At 48.5% G+C, this 18,396-nt stretch overlaps 1 protein-coding gene across 2 annotated transcripts in view; it reads left to right on the top strand.

Moving 5' to 3' along the window:
• The first annotated feature begins 927 nt into the window (after positions 1-927).
• Positions 928-18,396, top strand: part of LOC137305183 (gamma-aminobutyric acid type B receptor subunit 1-like) — a 72,017-nt gene continuing 54,548 nt past the window's right edge. For both annotated transcript variants that reach the window (XM_067974006.1, XM_067974005.1), the window contains exon 1: positions 928-1,200. In XM_067974006.1, coding sequence (XP_067830107.1) covers positions 976-1,200 — 225 coding nt within the window. In that variant the 5' untranslated portion in view covers positions 928-975. The remainder of the gene's footprint in view (positions 1,201-18,396) is intronic.

Genomic DNA, 18,396 nt, shown 5'->3' with positions numbered 1-18,396 from the left:
TGGAGTGGTTGAGGCGAATAGCACAGATGCATTAATGGGAGGCTGGATAAATACATGAGGGAGAAAGGAATAGAAGGATATGCTGATACGGTGAGATGAATTAAGGTGGGAGGAAGCTCGAATGGAGCATAAACACCAGCATGGACCAGTTGGGCCAAATGGCCTGTTTCTGTGCTGTAAATTCTATGTAATTCTATGTATGCATGTATGTCTGTGTCTCTGTATCAATCTCCTAGTGTGTATAATCTGTATGTGTGTGTCTGTGTTTGTAGAGCTGTGTATATATCTGTGTGCGTGTATGTGTGTACATACCTGTCTGTGAATGTCTGTGTGTATGTATGTGTGTGTGTGTATGTCTGTGTGTGTATTTATGTGTGTATCTGTGTGTATCAGTGTGAGTGTATATCTGTCTGTATATATCTGTGCGCATGTATATGTGTGTGTATCTCTGCGTGTGTATCTCTGTGTGTATATGTGCGCGTATCTGTGTGCGTATGTGTATGTGTGCTTATATTTGTGTGTACCTGTGTGTATGTGTGTGTATCCGTGTGTAAGTATATCTGTGTGTATCTGTGTATATATGTGTGTATCTGTGTGTGTGCGTTATGTATGAGGATGAATGTCTGTCTGCATATATACCCGAGTGCTTTGTGAGGATCTGTGTGTGTGGACCTGTGTGTATATCTGTATGTGCAGGTGCATGTCGCTGTCTGTATCAATCCATGTACATGAGGGAGTGATGTCTCTGTGTCAGTATAAATCTGTGTAAGTGTGTGTGTGTATGTGTGTGGATGCTATGAGTGACATCACCAGGCTTGCTGACTGCAGTAAGATGGAGCTTGCTGCTGCTGCTGCTGTTCGTATCGCTGGGCTTCCGAGCGTGAGGACGAGGACGATGTACCGGGGACTCTGAGCATCTTTAAGGGGCCGGGGTGGTGGTGGGGGGGGGCAACCGACTTGAACAATCGGCGAACAATGGCCCGGACACGGAGAAGTCTCTTGCTCCTTGCGCTCATCCTTCTCCCCCTCTCTTTAGGCAGCAAGCAGACCCTGTACATCGGAGCTCTGTTCCCCATGAGCGGGGGCTGGCCGGGTGGTCAAGCCTGCCTTCCAGCTGCCCTGATGGCCTTGCGTGATGTCAACAACCGGAGCGACATTCTTCGGGACTACGAGTTGCAACTGATCTACCATGATAGCAAGGTATATGGGAGAGAGGGGAATGGGGGGGGGGGAGTTTAAAACAGAGCCTTGTTCATTAAATAATAATCCCTGTATTACAAAATAACAAATTGCATGCGTTTGAGGGTAGGAGGGGGGGGGGGGGGGAAGTGGCTATCGATTAGCAGCCAGTGGGGAACATTTTAACATTAAAAGTACAAGCAAGTTTTATCACCTGCATTTCGCGCGATTTTGCAGATTTCACTGGCTTTGCACCCAGGTCAGTTCCACTTGCAAAATACCCTGTCTATATCTCAGGAAAAATGCAATGAGATAAATGCTGGGTCGGTGTATAATTTCGTGCTTTGAGATAGTGTGTCATTTGCGAGGAGAATTTACAATCGCGTTGCAGTGTGACTGGAGGCGATTGGGATGCGTTTTGCCAGCGCAAGGTTTTGGCAGATAATTGCAATGGCCAGATTTCTCTCTCTGTCTATCTGTGTCTGTCTGTGTGTCTCTCTCTGGCTCCCTCTGTCTGTCTGTCTCTCTCTCTTTCTCTCTATCACTCTGTCTCTCTGTCTGTCTGGCTCTGTCTATCTGTCTCTCGCTGTCTCTGATTGCCTCTCTGTCTCTATCTCTCTATGGCTCTTTGCCTCCGTCTCTCTGGTCTGTCTCTCTCTATCTTTTTCTCCGTCTCTCTCGATCACTGTTTCTCTCTCTCTGTCTTTCTCTCTGATGTGCTGGCTGATTTGAGTAGATTTAACCCCGCTCAGCATAAACACAGACTGGCCCTCATTGCTTATCCACAACACACACAAACACAAACAGGGCTTATCAAAATTCATTTCCAGCCCATTGAACGAGAGACTGGAGGCTGTGAGAATCACAGTGCTATTAATCCGAGTAGATTAAATATTGCTTGGGCAACATGGGGGATGTTTTGCAAATGTTTTCCCCCTTTTATTATTGCTGAAGGAAATTGAACTTCATTAGAATACAGTGCATTTTGAGCATTGTTGCTGTGGGCATCACAGCAGCCGGATGCACGATGCATGGTCTAATTCTAAAGGTTATCCTCTATTAATGTGCATCAAACCGTCTCTGAACCACGACTTCCTCTCCGAGTTTTAACTCTGCGAGTGCTGCGTTGCTAGGCAGCGAGTTCCAAATCAATTTAATTTACTCCCCCACCCTCCACTGCTCTTAAAGTTACAGGCATCTCGGGGGGGGGGGGGGAGGTAGGAGAGATAGGTGAACACAAATATGCATTTAGATGTTTCTTTAAAAGGATAATTAATGCCGGGCAGGGTTAGGATCATACAATTGCTCTAGGCCCAGTGGGGCAAACAGTGAAAGGATCACTACACAATGGTAACAGCTAATCCCTGATCATTTTGTCAACTATTTTTTTATACACTCCAGAGATTTGAATCAGAAGTTCATGAGTTCAAGCCCCAGTCCAGAGGCTTGAGCACAAAATCCAGACTGACACTACCAGTGCAGTACGGGGGGAGTGCTGCACTGTCACAGGTGCCGTCTTTTGGATTAGACCTTAAACTGAAGCCTCGTCTGCCCTCTCAGGTGGACATAAAAGATCCCATGGCACTATTTTGAAGAAAAGGAGGGGAGTTCTCCCCGGTGTCCTGGCTAATATTTATCCCTAAACCAACATCACTAATAAAACAGATGATCTGGTCATTTATCTCATTGCTGTTTGTGGGATCTTGCTGTGTGCAAAATGGCTGCCCGGGTTTCCTACATTACAACAGTGGCTACACTTCAAAAGTACTTCATTGGCTGTAAAGCACTTTGGGAAGTCCTGAGGTCGTGAAAGGTGCTTTATATAAATGCAAGTTCTTTCTTTCTATGGCCTTTTTACAATTGTACTTGTGCGGATTTGACACCAGATTAGGTGGGTATTATTTAGTATCATTACCTAATAAAATGTAGGCATCCTCAAACCAAATGTTTGCAGGGGGTCCCTGGCCAGGCAAAGGCCGGCGCTCTGTGGAGCCAAGCGATTTGGGATCTCTCAGATACACCCACCATTTTCAGCTCCTCAGATTTTCCTTCAAACTCACGGTACTTGGGCACTGAATCACGCCACACACGGTAATGGCGGAGGTTCACGGGCTTGCCGCAGGTACATCAAACTTCAAGGGCCCGGCCATTCGCTCTGCCTGGAGAGTCTACTGTCAGAACACCAGGGAGAACTCCCCTGCTCTTCTTTGAAATAGTGGCCATGGGATTTTTTACATCCACCCAAGAGGGTGGACAGGGCCTTCAGTTTAACACCTCATCCGAAAGACGGCACCTCTGATACTGTAGCATTCCCTCAGTACTGGCACTAGGGAGTGTCAGCCTAGATTTTGTGCTCAAGTCCATGACCTTCTGACTTAGAGGCGAGGGTGCTACCCACTGAGACACAGCTGACACTTGTAGCTCTTGCTGGGCTACTGTGAAGCAGGCTGTAATCACCTTCTGGTGCCTTGCCCAATTGGTGAGCCCAGACACTGAGTGTTGGCAGATGGCTCGAGCCATAGGGAGCCATCGCCACTAATCCTGATACTGTCCTCAGCTGATGTCCATGCAGTACTTTCCAACAAGGTGTGGGGGGGTCACTGGATAGTATAATCAGGTGCAGGAACTCTGGTTGATTTTTCCTCCCCCAACCCTTTCTAATTGAGGGATCACTGAGGCCAATTCTAGTTCCCTAACTGCCCTGGCTGAGATGAATGATCCTGATGAGATCACCTGGTCTGGTTTCCATCGCCTATGGGGGATGGGGGTTGGAGAGGGATTTTCCAGAGTTTTCTCCCCCTTACTGGCCCTGGCTTTTTTCTCTGGGTGTTTTGCCTCTCCCAGGAGATTACCTTGGCTGCGGATGGAGGAGAAGGAAGAATCTAGTCACAAAGCTCCAGCCATCAGGAGTGTGGGGCAGGCTTGATGGACCAGCTTGTCTTTCCCTGCCCGTCATTTCTATATGAGCTTCGTGTCCCAGCACAGACCAGAGATGGAACCTGGAATCTGCATGGCTCAGTGCCGAACTCCAGACAGTGCACTTCGCAACCGGCGAGGAAGTCCGTGTTTTTTTCAAGTTTCTGGACAAATTATCAGTGGCCGGGACCTGCTGACAGGCTCGCCAGAACCAGCCATGTGTCTGTCTATCAGCTGGGAAAAAAATATTTGCCAAAGGCCCAAACCAAGCAGCCTAGGTTCTCTCCCTGTGCTGAGTTAGGCTGATCTCAACCCTGTTGGTGCTGAGGAAGATGAAGGTGGTGAGAATCAGCTGGGGTTCCCATTACCCAACGACTCCTCTGGAAGATGTGCGATGAACCGACTCAACTAAGTTGCCCCCTCACCATTGAACAAAAGAAAGAACTCATATTTAATAGCACCTTTTACGACCTCAGGACGTCCCAAAGCGCTTTACAGCCAATGAAGCACTTTTTTGAAGTGTAGACACTGTTGTAATGTAGGGAAAAGCAGCAGCCAATTTGTACACAGCAAGATCCCACAAACGGCAATGTTACGATGACCAGATAATCTGTTTTTAGTGATGTTGGTTGATATTGGCCAGGACACCTGCTCTTGCTTCGAAATAGTGCCACTGCCACCAGAGAGGGCAGACGGGGCCTCGGTTTAACAATCATCTAAAAGACGGCACCTCCAACAGTGCAGCACTCTCTCAATACTGCACTGGGAGTATCAGCCTAGATTTTGCACTCAAGTCCTTGAAGTGGGACTTGAACCCACAATCTTTGGATTCAGAGGCAAGAGGGCTGCCCACTGAGCCACAGCCAACACCACTACATTTACGTAGTCATACCGACACACAACTTTTAGTATTATAACTAGATATAACTATACAATATTACTATCTTCTGTGTAATTGAGATATCTGGGTTAGTTGGGGTGCACACTGAGTCATGTGTGACTCCATGTGAGTATATTTCATATGCCCAGACAAATTGTGGTACGGATAATGTGACAGGGCACTCAACCATTACACAGATATACAGCACCAGGGGAAGAGATGATGGGCAGTTGGTTGCACGGGCATTAAGCAGGGAGAGCTATCATGGTGACCGGCTGTGAGCTGCGAGACATCAGACAGAGGAGCTGAGAAGCCCCGCTGATGGGCTTAACCGGATATCTGATAGACAAGGAGAGGGCGCGCTTGGGAATTGAAGGACGGCCTCTAAATCTAGCCACAACCCTGAAGTGACAGCAAATAACTGTTTGTGTACTGCGTATTGAGGGATAGATCCTAAGTGTAACTGCGGACCTGAAGTGACACCGGAGCGAGGAGAAGTGTCTGTGTGTTGAGGGACAATCTCTAAGTGCGGTTGCAGCCCCAAAGTGACAGCAGAGTGAGGGGGAGCATTAAGTGTTAAGGGATAGTCCCTAAATGTGACTGTGGACCTGAAGTGACAGAGGAGCGAGGGAGAGTATTATATGTTGAGGGACGGTACCTCAGTGTGATACGAACCTGAAGTGACAGTGGAGCAAGGGGGAGTATTGCATGTTGAGAGACGGTCCCTAAGAGTGATTATGGACCTGAAGTGACAGCAGAGTGAGGGGTTGTACTGTGGGTTGAGGGACAGTCCTTAAGTGTGACTGCGGACTTGAAGTGACAACAGTGTGAGGGCAAATATTGCATGTTGGAGGACGGCCCCTAAGTGTGACTGCGGCCCTGACGTGACAGCGAGAATTGTGTGTTGAGGGACGGTCCCTAAGTGTGACTGAGGCCCTGAAGAGACAGCAGCGTGAGGGGGAGTATTATGTGTTGAGGAACTGTCCCTATGTGTGACTGCAGCCCTGAAGAGACAGCAGTGTGAGGGGGAGTATTATGTGTTGAGGGACGGTCCCTAAGTGTGACTGCGGCCCTGAAGTGACAGCAGCATGAGGAGAAGTGTGTCACCCACACTTGCTTTAAATGCACGATTTGCGGAGGTTCCTGTCACATTGCTATCAATCCATCACTGCCGCTAATTACTCTGTGGCTGCTCTTTTCCAAGCCATGATTGGCGTCGTTAAGCTTCACCATACAGGACTGAGCTGTTAAATTACCCTCATGTATCACTGCACACTTTTTAGTCCCAGATGCAACTTTTAACCAATTTTGAAAGGCACGATCTGCTGCCTACGAAGAGAATAACTCCGGGTGCTATCTTACTCCGAGTAATCGACGTTTTCTGGGAGGGGCAGGAGGACTTTGAGCCGAACAAAAGACAGCATTGCTGCACTCCCACCTGAGACTTTTGTAGTGTAAAAAACAGGGCAGCTAATTTGAGAACAGCAAGATCCCACAAACAGTCGTGTGATAAATGACCACACGGTCACGAAGTGGTAGGTTTTTTGAGCATTTTCAGCCACCAGGTACAGAGACCTGTAATACATCTCACACCAGGTCCAGAGACCCATAATACATCTCATACCGGGACCGGAGACCTGTAATACATCTCACACCGAGTACAGAGACCTGCAATACATCTCACATTGGGTACAGAGACGTGTAATACACCGCACTCTGGGTCCAGAGACCTGTAATACATCTCACACTGGGTACAGAGACCTGTAATACATCTCACACTGGGTATAGAAACCTGTAATACATCTCACACCGGGTCCAGAGACCTGTAATACATCTCACACCGGGTACAGACACCTGTAATACATCTCACACCGGGTACAGACACCTGTAATACATCTCACACCGAGTACAGAGACCTGTAATACATCTCACACCGGGTACACAGACCTGCAATACATCTCACACCGGGTCCAGAGACCTGTAACACGTCTCACACCGGGTCCAGAGACCTGTAACACAACTCACACTGGGTACAGAGACCTGTAATACGTCTCACACCGGGTACAGACACCTGTAATACATCTCACACCGGGTACAGACACCTGTAATACATCTCACACCGGGTACAGACACCTGTAATACATCTCACACCGGGTACAGACACCTGTAATACATCTCACACCGGGTACACAGACCTGCAATACATCTCACACCAGGTCCAGAGACCTGTAACACGTCTCACACCGGGTCCAGAGACCTGTAACACAACTCACACTGGGTACAGAGACCTGTAATATGTCTCACACCAGGTACAGAGACCTGTAATACATCTCCCACCAGGTATAAAGACTGGTAATACATGTCACACTGTGTGGGTTGACCTGTAATACATGTCAAACCAGATAGCGACCTGTAATACATGTTACACTGGGTAGAGAGACCTGTGATACGTCTCACACCAGGTCCAGAGACCTGTAACACGTCTCACACCGGGTCCAGAGACCTGTAATACGTCTCACACCAGGTCCAGAGACCTGTAATACGTCTCACACCAGGTACAGATACCTGTAACACATCTCACGTCGGGTCCAGAGACCTGTAACACAACTCACACCGGGTACAGAAACCTGTAATACGTCTCACACCAGGTACAGAGACCTGTAATACATCTCCCACCGGGTATAAAGGCTGGTAATACATGTCACACTGTGTGGGTTGACCTGTAATACATGTCACACCGGGTACAGAGACCTGTAATACATGTCACACTGTGTGCATTGATCTGTAATACATGTCACACCCGGTAGAGACCTGTAATACATACTCTATGAAAAAGGAAAAGTTGCCAAGAATAATGAAATTATAATGCCAGCGGATTTTAATAATTTACATAGTCCCGCCAACTGAAATAGATCCTCTCGTAACACAGGCAGATCAAACTCAGGGCGCTGAGTCCGAGACTCCTGAATATTTCGCGAATCATTGGAATAATACATAGAACTTGATTTGAAGAGGGCAATTTGAATACTGTCTTAAAGAGGCAATACTCTGTCATCATTGTCTGTGGAGGGACAGAGTGATCCTCCGAGAATTTAAAGCTCAAATCGGGTTAAAAATAAGTTATTTCCCTTTTTAAAATTTAAAGCTCCCTCTGCATTGTCCCATCAATCATTCCCAGATCAGATATAACACGGGTCAGATATAGAGTCAAACTCCCTCTACACTGTTCTGTCAAACACTCCCAGGGCAGGTACGGCACTGTTAGATACAGAGTAAAGCTCCCTCTACACTGTCCCATCAAACACTCCCAGGTCAGGTACAGCATGGGTTAGATACAGAGTAAAGCTCTCTCTACACTGTCCCATCAAACACTCCCAGGGCAGGTACAGCACGGTTTAGATACAGAGTAAAGCTCCCTCTACACTGTCCAATCAAACACTCCCAGGTCGGGTACAGCACGGGTTAGATACAGAGTAAAGCTCCCTCTACACTGTCCCATCAAACACTCCCAGGTCGGGTACAGCACTGTTTAAATATAGAGTAAAGCTCCCTCTACATTGTCCCATCAAACACTCCCAGGTCAGGTACAGCCCAGGTTACGTACAGAGTAAATGGTGCCTTCTGTCCCAGCTGAGTCCCACAGACAATCTGGTACAGGTCGGGTTCCTTTCTGTCTGGTGATACTCGCTCAGGTTAATGAAAGACAGGAGCGCTGAACCAGGCCTTTTTATAGCCTGAGTTCAGCCTGAGTTCAGTTTAACTGCATATTTTAGATCGTGCTAACTGTCTGATGTTAACGGACTGATTAAACATTTACACCAGGGCATCAAAAGATAAACGGATGTCAGATGTAATAAAGAAAATCCCTCTAGACAATGGTTCTGACAAGGAAACGTTTTCATCTAACACCTCACATTTACACAGGCATCCTGTTCCCAGAGGAATGGAATAGCCCTCTCACTGATTCCTTCCCATTTACAGGCAGTCTGTGAATAGGATTAACCCTCTCACCCACTCCTTTCCATTCACAGTTAGACAGTGGGCAGCCTGTTTCCAGCGGAGGGGATTAACCCTCTCGCCCACCTCTCCCCATTCACAGTTAGACACTGGGCAGCCTGTTCCCAGCGGAGGGAATTAACCCTCTCACCCACCTCTCCCCCTTCACAGTCAGACACCAGGTAACCTGTTCCCAGTGGAGGGGATTAACCCTCTCACCCACCTCTCCCCCTTCACAGTCAGACAACAGGTAACCTGTTCCCAGTGGAGGGAATTAACCCTCTCACCCACCTCTCCCCCTTCACAGTCAGACACAAGTAACCTGTTCCAAGTGGAGGGGATTAACCCTCTCACCCACCTCTCCCCATTCATAGTCAGACACCGGGTAACCTGTTCCCAGTGGAGGGGAGTAACCCTCTTACCCACCTCTCCCCATTCATAGTCAGACACCGGGTAACCTGTTCCCAGTGGAGGGGATTAACCCTCTCACACACTCCTTCCCATTTATAGTCAGATATTATGAACATACAAAAAATGAAGGAAAGACTAACTGGTCCATCCAGATAACTCCCACCCAGACATGGTGTAGCGTACATTCAGCATCAACTCCCCCCACCCCTCCACCCCAGACACACATTCTCCTGGGAAAGGCAAAAATAGAAAAGAACCGTAGGCCAATTTAAGAAAAAAAAACTCTGGGAATTTCCTCCCTGACCCCTGAAGACAATGAAACAAGTGACCAATAACACTCGTCATAACTAACCATCCCACCCTCTGTAACTAGTCACAGCTAACGGCCGGCCCTCTGTAACTAGTCACAGCTAACTGCCCCGCTCTCTGTAACTAGTCACAGCTAATCCCCCCGCCCTCTGTAACTAGTCATAGCTAACCACCCCACCCTCTGTAACTAGTCACAGCTAATCCCCCGCCCTCTGTAACTAGTCACAGCTAACCGCCCCGCCCTCTGTAATTAGTCACAGCTAACCACCCCACCCTCTGTAACTAGTCACAGCTAACGGCCGGGCCTCTGTAACTAGTCACAGCTAACCACCCCGCTCTCTGTAACTAGTCACAGCTAACTGGTCCGTCCTCTGTAACTAGTCACAGCTAACCCCAGTGTCCTCTGTAACTAGTCACAGCTAACCGCTCCGCCCTCTGTAACTAGTCACAGCTAACTGCTCCGCCCTCTGTAACTAGTCACAGCTAACCGACCCGGCCTCTGTAACTAGTCACAGCTAAACCCCCCCACCCTCTGTAACTAGTCACAGCTAACTGCCCCGCTCTCTGTAACTAGTCACAGCTAATCCCCCCACCCTCTGTAACTAGTCATAGCTAACCACCCCACCCTCTGTAACTAGTCACAGCTAATCCCCCACCCTCTGTAACTAGTCACAGCTAATGGCCGGCCCTCTGTAACTAGTCACAGTTAACCGCCCCGCCCTCTGTAATTAGTCACAGCTAACCACCCCACCCTCTGTAACTAGTCACAGCTAACGGCCGGCCCTCTGTAACTAGTCATAGCTAACCACCCCGCTCTCTGTAACTAGTCACAGCTAACTGGTCCGTCCTCTGTAACTAGTCATAGCTAACCCCAGCGTCCTCTGTAACTAGTCACAGCTAACCGCTCCGCCCTCTGTAACTAGTCACAGCTAACCGCTCCGCCCTCTGTAACTAGTCACAGCTAACTGCTCCGCCCTCTGTAACTAGTCACAGCTAACCGACCCAGCCTCTGTAACTAGTCACAGCTAAACCCCCCACCCTCTGTAACTAGCCACAGCTAACTGCCCCGCCCACTGTAACTAGATACAGCTAACCCCACCGTCCTCTGTAACTAGTCACAGCTAAATCCCACCGCCCTCAGTAACTAGTCACAGCTAACTGGTCCGCCCTCTGTAACTAGTCACAGCTAACTCCCCCACCCTGTGTAACTAGTCACAGCTAACCACCCCGCCCTCTGTAACTAATCACAGCTAAACCTCCCACCCTCTGTAACTAGTCACAGCTAACTGCCCCGCCCTCTGTAACTAGATATAGCTAATCCCACCATCCTGTGTAACTAGTCACAGCTAAATTCCACTGACCTCTGTAACTAGTCACAGCTAAATCCCACTGACCTCTGTAACTAGTCACAGCTAGCTGCCTCGCCCTCTGTAACTAGATATAGCTAATCCCACCGTCCTCTGTAACTAGTCGCAGCTAAACCCCACTGCACTCTATAACTCGTCATAGCAACAGCCCCGCCCTCTGTAACTAGTCACAGCTAACCACCCCACCCTCTGTAACTAATCACAGCTAAACCTCCCACCCTCTGTAACTAATCACAGCTAAACCCCCCCGTCCTCTGTAACTTATCACAGCTAAACCCCCCCGCTCTCTGTAACTAGTCACAGCTAACCGCCCCGCTCTCTGTAACTAGTCAAAGCTAACCCCACCGCCCTCTGTAACCAGTCACAGCTAACTGCCCCACCATCTGTAACTGGTCACAGCTAACCACCCCGCCCTCTGTAACTGGTCACAGCTAACCCCCCACCCTCTGTAACTAGTCACAGCTAACCACCGCGCTCTCTGTAACTAGTCACAGCTGACCCCCCAGCCTCTGTAACTAGTCACAGCTAACCGCCCTGCCCTCTGGAATTCTGGAGCTTAGGGCCTAGGCGGCTGAAGGCATGGCCGCCAATGGTGGGGCAAAGGGAGTGGGGGATGCACAAGAGGCCAGAGATGGAGGAACCCATAGTTTGCGTTTGGTTTCTGCAACATAGAGGAGAGACGTACCATGAGCAGAGAATGTATTAAACTAGGTTAGGGAAGGTTTATGGACCTCTCCTCCGTTGTCCAGCTGGGTGGGACTGCCCTCTCCTGGCTCCATTCCTATCTATCCGTCGTAACCAGAGAATCTCTTGCAATGCCTTCTCTTCCCACTCTCGCACTGTTACCTCTGGAGTCCCCCAAGGATCTATCCTGGGCCCCCTCTTATTTCTCATCCACATGCTGCCCCTCGGCAACATCATCCGAATACACATCAGATTCCACACACCCAGCTCTGCCTCACCATCATCACTCAACTCCCTCTGATTTGTCACACTGTTTGTCCGACATCCAATATTGGATGAGCAGAAATTTCCTCCAATTAAATATTGTGAAGACCGAAACTATTGTCTTCGGTCCCTGCCACAAACTCCCTTCCCTAGCCACCGACTCCGCCCCTCTCCCTGGCCACTGACTGAGGCTGAACCAGACTGTTCGCAACCTTGGCGTCTTGTTTGACTGAGCTGAGTTTCCGACCCCATATCCACTCCATCACCGAGTATCCTAACTCGCACCAAGTCCTGTTCACCCATCACCCCTGGGCTCGCTGACCTACATTGGCTCCCGGTCCGGCAACGCCTCGATTTTAAAATTCTCATCCTTGTTTTCAAATCCCCCCATGGCCTCGCCCCTCCCTATCTCTCTAACCTCCTTCAGCAATCCTCCGAGATCTCTGCGTTCCTCTTGCACGTCCCGATTTTCTTTGCTTCACCATTGGCGGCCGTACCTTCAGCTGCCTAGGCCCTAAGATCTGGAATTCCCTCTCTAAACCTCTCCGCCTCTCTACCTCTCTCTACCCCTTTAAGACGCTCCTTAAAACCTAGCTGTTTGACCAAACTTTTGGTCACCTGTCCTAATATCTCCTTATGTGGTTTGGTGTCAAATTTTGTTTGATAAGCGCTCCTGTGAAGCACCTTGGTATGTTTTACTACGTTAAAGGCGCTATATAAATGCAAGTTGTTGTTGTTGATGTTTACATGACCCAAAAAGACCATTTCAATCCATCAGGTCCATCCCAACATATTGATGAGATCGTACACCCCTGTCCCTCTTATATCCATCAGTCGCTTCCCTCTCCAAATATGCATTTAGCGCATTACTGAATCCAGACACTGTAAGCCCAGGAAAAAAGGCCAGCTTCTTGCCATCTGTTCTGTGTTTCCCTTCACTCCAGGAGAGCTTCATTCTACAGTTCAGGTATGTTTAATAATCACAGTCTGTCGTCATTTGGGTCTGTTTTAAACAGGACCTCTGGGCAGCTACTAACTGAATGATACAACAACTTATATAGCGCAGTCAATGCAAAAAAAAGTTCCAAGGCGCTTCGCAGAAGCATAAATTTGCAGGACTATCGGGAAAGAGCAGGGGGGAGTGGTGACTAATCGAATAGCTCTTTCGAAGAGCCGGCACAGGCATGGAGGGCCGAATGGCCTCCTTCTGTGCTGTAAGATTCTATGACTAATGGAAATCGAACCAAAGAAGGGGATATTAGGAGGGGTGACTGAAAGCTTGGTCAAAGTGGTGGGTTTTACAAGGGTCTGAAAGGAGGAGAGGGAGGGGAGAATCGCAGGGGTTTAGGGTGGGAATTCTAGCTAAATTTTACATTAAGACCCCTGCACTTCCCAGATCATAATGCCCAGGAGTTTCCTTGGAGCTGCTCCTGCTCTGCCACTGTTATCTGTGCCGGCAAAGTTACAGCGATGAAGCGAGAGCAGCTCCCAGTAAATTATATCCCCACTTGATTGGCAGCCCCTCCACCAACTTGAACATCCACTCCCTCCACCACCGGCGCACCGTGGCTGCAGTGTGTACTATCTACAGGATGCACTGCAGCAACTCGCCAAGGCTTCTTCAACAGCACTTCCCAAACCTGTGACCTCCAAGGACAAGGGCAGCAGGTGCATGGGAACACCATCACCTCCAAGTTCCCCTCCAAGTCACACACCGTCCTGACTGGGGCATATATCGGCCGTTCCTTTATCATCACTGGGTCAAAATCCTGGAACTCCTTATGCTAAATCTTTATAAATCACTGGTTAGGCTGGAATATTGTGTCCATTTCTGGGCACCACACTTTAGGAAGGATGTAAAAGCCTTAAAGAGGGTGCAGGGGAGATTTACTAGTATGGTACCAGGGGTGAGGGACTTCAGTTACGTGGAGAAACTGGAGAACCTGGGGGTGTTCTCTTTAGAGAAGAGAAGGTTAAGGGGAGATTTGATAGAGGTGTTCAAAAGCATAAAGAGATTTGATAGAGTAAATAAGGAGAATCTGTTTCCAGTGGCAGAAGGGTCGATAACCAGAGGACACAGATTTAAAGTAATTGGCAAAAGAACCAGAGGTGAGATCAGGAGAATTTTTTTTTACGCAGAGAGTTGTTATGATCTGGAATGCGCTGCCTGAAAGGGTGGTGGAAGCAGATTCAATAGTAACTTTCAAAACGGAATTGCATAAATACTTGAAGGGGAAAATTTGCAGGGCAATGGGGAAAGAGCAGGGGAGTGGGACTAATTGGATAGCTCTTTCAAAGAGCCATCACAGGCACGATGGGCCAAAAGGCCGCCTTCTGTGCTGTATAATTCTATGAGTCTATGATTCTAACAGTCCTGTGGGAGCACCTTCACCACATGGACTGCAGCGGTTCAAGAAGAAGGCCCACCACCACCTTCTCAAGGGCAACTGGGGAATTTCATGTGTGTGCTGCGTGAGGGAAACTGGAAGTGTCAGCCTAGATATTTGTGCTGAAGTCTCTGGAGTGGGACTTGAACCCATGACTTACTGACTCAAGAGGTGAGAGTGGCTACCCACTGAGCCACACACCAGATTGGCTAACTGGGCACAGAGGGTGGAACCTGGCACCTTCCTGGGCTGTGTGGTGAAACTACTGACTGGAGAAGTTTAATGAGGCACAAGAGGGAGATGGGGGGAGGCTTTCTGAGTGTGAGCACGCTGTGCTGAGCTAACTGGAGAAGTCCTGTTCGATGGAGATAAGGATAACTCAGATAGAAGTACATCGCAGGGAGTTGAGACGAGGTGGTTGTCCAGGGGCTCGATATCACGGTGATCTGAAATAGTGATAGGAAGGCCACTAAAAGTACTTTGTGTGTAAATAATTCAAAAAAGTATTAGTTCCTCTTCTGCCGGTAAGTGTGTGAAAGAAACTAGTGTGCTCACCCATGGGAGGCTTTAAGCAAGCTCTCCTGCGCCGAGACAAAGGGACAGAGTGACTGAACACTTGTACAAACATGAGCTGATCAGAGAGAGCCAACGTGGATTCGTAAAGGGTAAGTCAGAAGGCCACGGATTCAAGTCCCACTCCAGAGATTTGAGCACAAAATCTAGGCTGCCACTCGCCGTACAGTACTGAGGGAAGTGCTGCACTGTCGATGGTGCCGTCTTTCAGATGAGACGTTAAACCAAGCCCCCCAATGCCCTCTCAGGTGGACGTAAAAGATCCCACGGCCAATATTTCGAAGAAGAACAGGGGAGTTCTCCCCGGTGTCCTGGTTAATATTTATCCCTCTACCAACATGACTAAAACAAATTGTCTGGTCATTTATCACTTTGCTGTTTATGGGACCTCGCTATGCTCAAGTTATCTGCCGTGTTTCCTACATTATAACAGTGACTACATTTCAAAAGTATTTAATTGGCTGTAAAGCGCTTTGGGATGTCCTGAGGTCGTGAGAGGCGCTGCATAAATGCCGATAACACAAAGCTTGGAAAAGCTGACTGGAAGTGGATGAAGAGGATGAGGCTTAGCTGCTATGCTTCAGTGGCTGAACAGAGTCAACACTTGCTGTCTAGGCTTCTTCGACAGCACCTCCCAAACCCGCGACCTCCACCACCTAGAAGGACAAAGGCAGCAGGTGCATGGGAACACCATCACCTCCAAATTCCCCTCTGAGTCACACACCATCCCGATTTGGACATATGTCTCCGTTCCTTCATTGTCGCTGGATCAAAATCCTGGAACTCCCTCCCTAACAGCACAGTGGGAGCACCTTCACCACACGGACTGCAGCGGTTCAAGAAGAAGGCCCACCACCACCTTCTCAAGGGCTTCTAGGGTTGGGCAATAAATGCCGTCCTGTTTCAACTTGAGGTGCTAGGAGACTTTCCAAACCATGGCCATGCCTTCCTGAGTGCAAAAATGGGACCAGCTCTCTCTGAGTCAGCAGCAGACATCCCTACTCCGTGTCGAGGCCTCAGAGCCCTGTCAGCAATGGCTCCTGAAGACTCACGTATTCTGGTGCCATTTTCTGCAGCAGCGAGGGAATTAGAAGAGAGCTGGAAGTCTCCTCAGCTCCTGACCTCCCCCCGATCTTTCCTCACAGTCTGTACTTCCATATCTGTATTGTTTATTTCCCTCCTGCAGTTTGTCAAATCTTTCAGTGGAGCGTTGACTGGGGAAATCTTCAGAGACGACAGTTTCCATGGTGACGCATGGAGGCTTTGACATCTCCTTTAGTGCTTGGTGCCAAAGCCTCTACTTTACTCTGCGCCAGTCTGATACTGTTGCCAGTTTTGTACAAGCATTTGGATTCCATTTCTGGGACTGGGCAGTGGAGAAGGAAGAAAGGATTTGGAATTATACAGCACCTTACATGTCATCAGGACTTCACAGCCAATGAATTGCCCGTTTGAAGTGTTGTTATATAGACCAACATGCACACAGCAAGATCCCACAAACAGCAATGAGATAAATGACCAGTTAATCTGAATCTTTTTAGGATTGAGGGATAAAGGTTGGCCAGGACACTGGGGAGAATTTTCCTGATTTTCTTTGAATGGTATCATGGGATCTTTCAGACGGGGCCTTAGTTTAAGATCTGATTCGAAAGACAGCACCTCCGACAGTGCAGCACTCCCTCAGTCCTACACTTGGAGTGTCAGCCTGGATTATGTGCTTGTGTCTCTGGAGCAAGGCTTGAACCCACATCCTTCTGACTCAGAGGCGAGAGTGCTGCCCGCTGAGCCATGGTTGACACCGCTATCTTTTAAAGGGATGCTGTTGAAGTATTGAAGATATATATGTGACAGGTGGGGGTTCTCGGGGGTGAGGGGAGGGCCAATCTGAAAATTTTGTTAACTGCTCTTGGGGGAATGTAGGAACAGGAGGAGGCCATTCAGACTCTTGAACCTGTACCACCATTCAATTAGATCATAGCTGATCTGTACCTTAACTCCATTTACCCGCCTTGGTTCCATGTCCCTTAATACCCTTTGCCTTACAAAAATCTATCAATCTCCGTTTTAAAATTTTCAATTGACCCCCAACATCAACAGCTTTTTGGAGGAGAGAGTTCCAGATTTGCACTACCCTTTGTGTGAAGAAGTGCTTCCTGACATCACCCCTGAACGGCCCAGCTCTAATTTTAAGATTATGCCCCCTTGTTCTGGACTCTCCTACACCAGAGGAAATAGTTTCTCTCTATCTACCCTATCAACTCCTTTAATCATCTTAAACACCTCAATCTGATCACCCCTTATAGGGCCAGGAGAACATTTGAATTGAGACTACCTCGAACTCATCGCACAGAGGTTACTATAGAATGGTCTGCACTTAATCTAGTGCCTTTAACTTAGCAGAATGAACCAGGGCTTCTCTTGGGGTGGGGAGGAGGGTGGAATTGGACACAAACAGGAGTTGGGAGAGGAGTTAGCCGAGGTCAAAGAGGTAGGTGTTGACAAGGCTGTTGAAGGTGGGAAGATATAACAAGTTAGAGAGGCTTGGGGAGTTCCACACTTTGGGGACAGGATGGCTGAATGCTCTGTCGGAGTTGATAGGTGAGCAATCCTGAATACAAGGTAAGATGGGAGGCAGTGTAGGTCAGAGGTGAGCTAGAAAGGGAACAGGATTAGATGAGAGGCAGTGTAGGTCAGAGGTGATAGGTGAGCAGGACTGAGGTAGGAGGGAGTGAGTAGATTTGGGGATGAGTTGGAGTTTGTGTCGAATGAAGCTGAGGCAGTCGATGATGAGAATGTTGGAGGAGACGAGCCTCAGGGTGATGAAAGCCTGGTTAAGATATTCAAAGGCAGCCGGGGTTAGATAAGAGGCAGAGGCTTCAATGGTGAATTACTTTGACTCTGCCTCCTTAAGTACAATGTCAGGATCCACAAGTACTCTGACAACACCCCGCTCTACCTCACCATCACCTCTCTTGACCCCTCCACTGTCTCTCATTTGTCATACTGCTTGTCCAACATCCAGTACTAGATGACCAAAAATTTCCTCCAACTAAATACTGGGAAGACCGAAGCCACTGTCTTTGGTGCCCGCCACAAACTTGGTTCCCTAGCCACTGACTCCATCCTTCTCTCTGGTCACGATCTGAGGCTGAACCAGACTGTTCGCAACCTTGGCGTCCTATTTGACCCTGAGATGAGGTTCCAACCACATATCTGCTCCATCGCCAAGACCCCCTACTTCCACCTCCATAACACCGCCTCAGTTCATCTGCTGCTGAAACCCTCATTCATGCCTTTGCTACCTCAGACTTTACTATTCCAATGCTCTCCTGCTCTCCTCTCCACCCTTCATAAACTTGAGCTCATCCAAAACTCTGCTGCGCAACTCACACCAAATCCCGTTCACCCATCACCCCTGTGCTCTCTGACC

The sequence above is a fragment of the Heptranchias perlo genome, chromosome 39 (genome assembly GCF_035084215.1).
Source record: "Heptranchias perlo isolate sHepPer1 chromosome 39, sHepPer1.hap1, whole genome shotgun sequence".
In the NCBI taxonomy this organism is placed as follows: Eukaryota; Metazoa; Chordata; class Chondrichthyes; order Hexanchiformes; family Hexanchidae; genus Heptranchias; species Heptranchias perlo.
The sequence above is the reverse complement of the archived record's forward strand: the minus strand, read 5'-3'. Positions and strand labels throughout refer to the sequence as shown.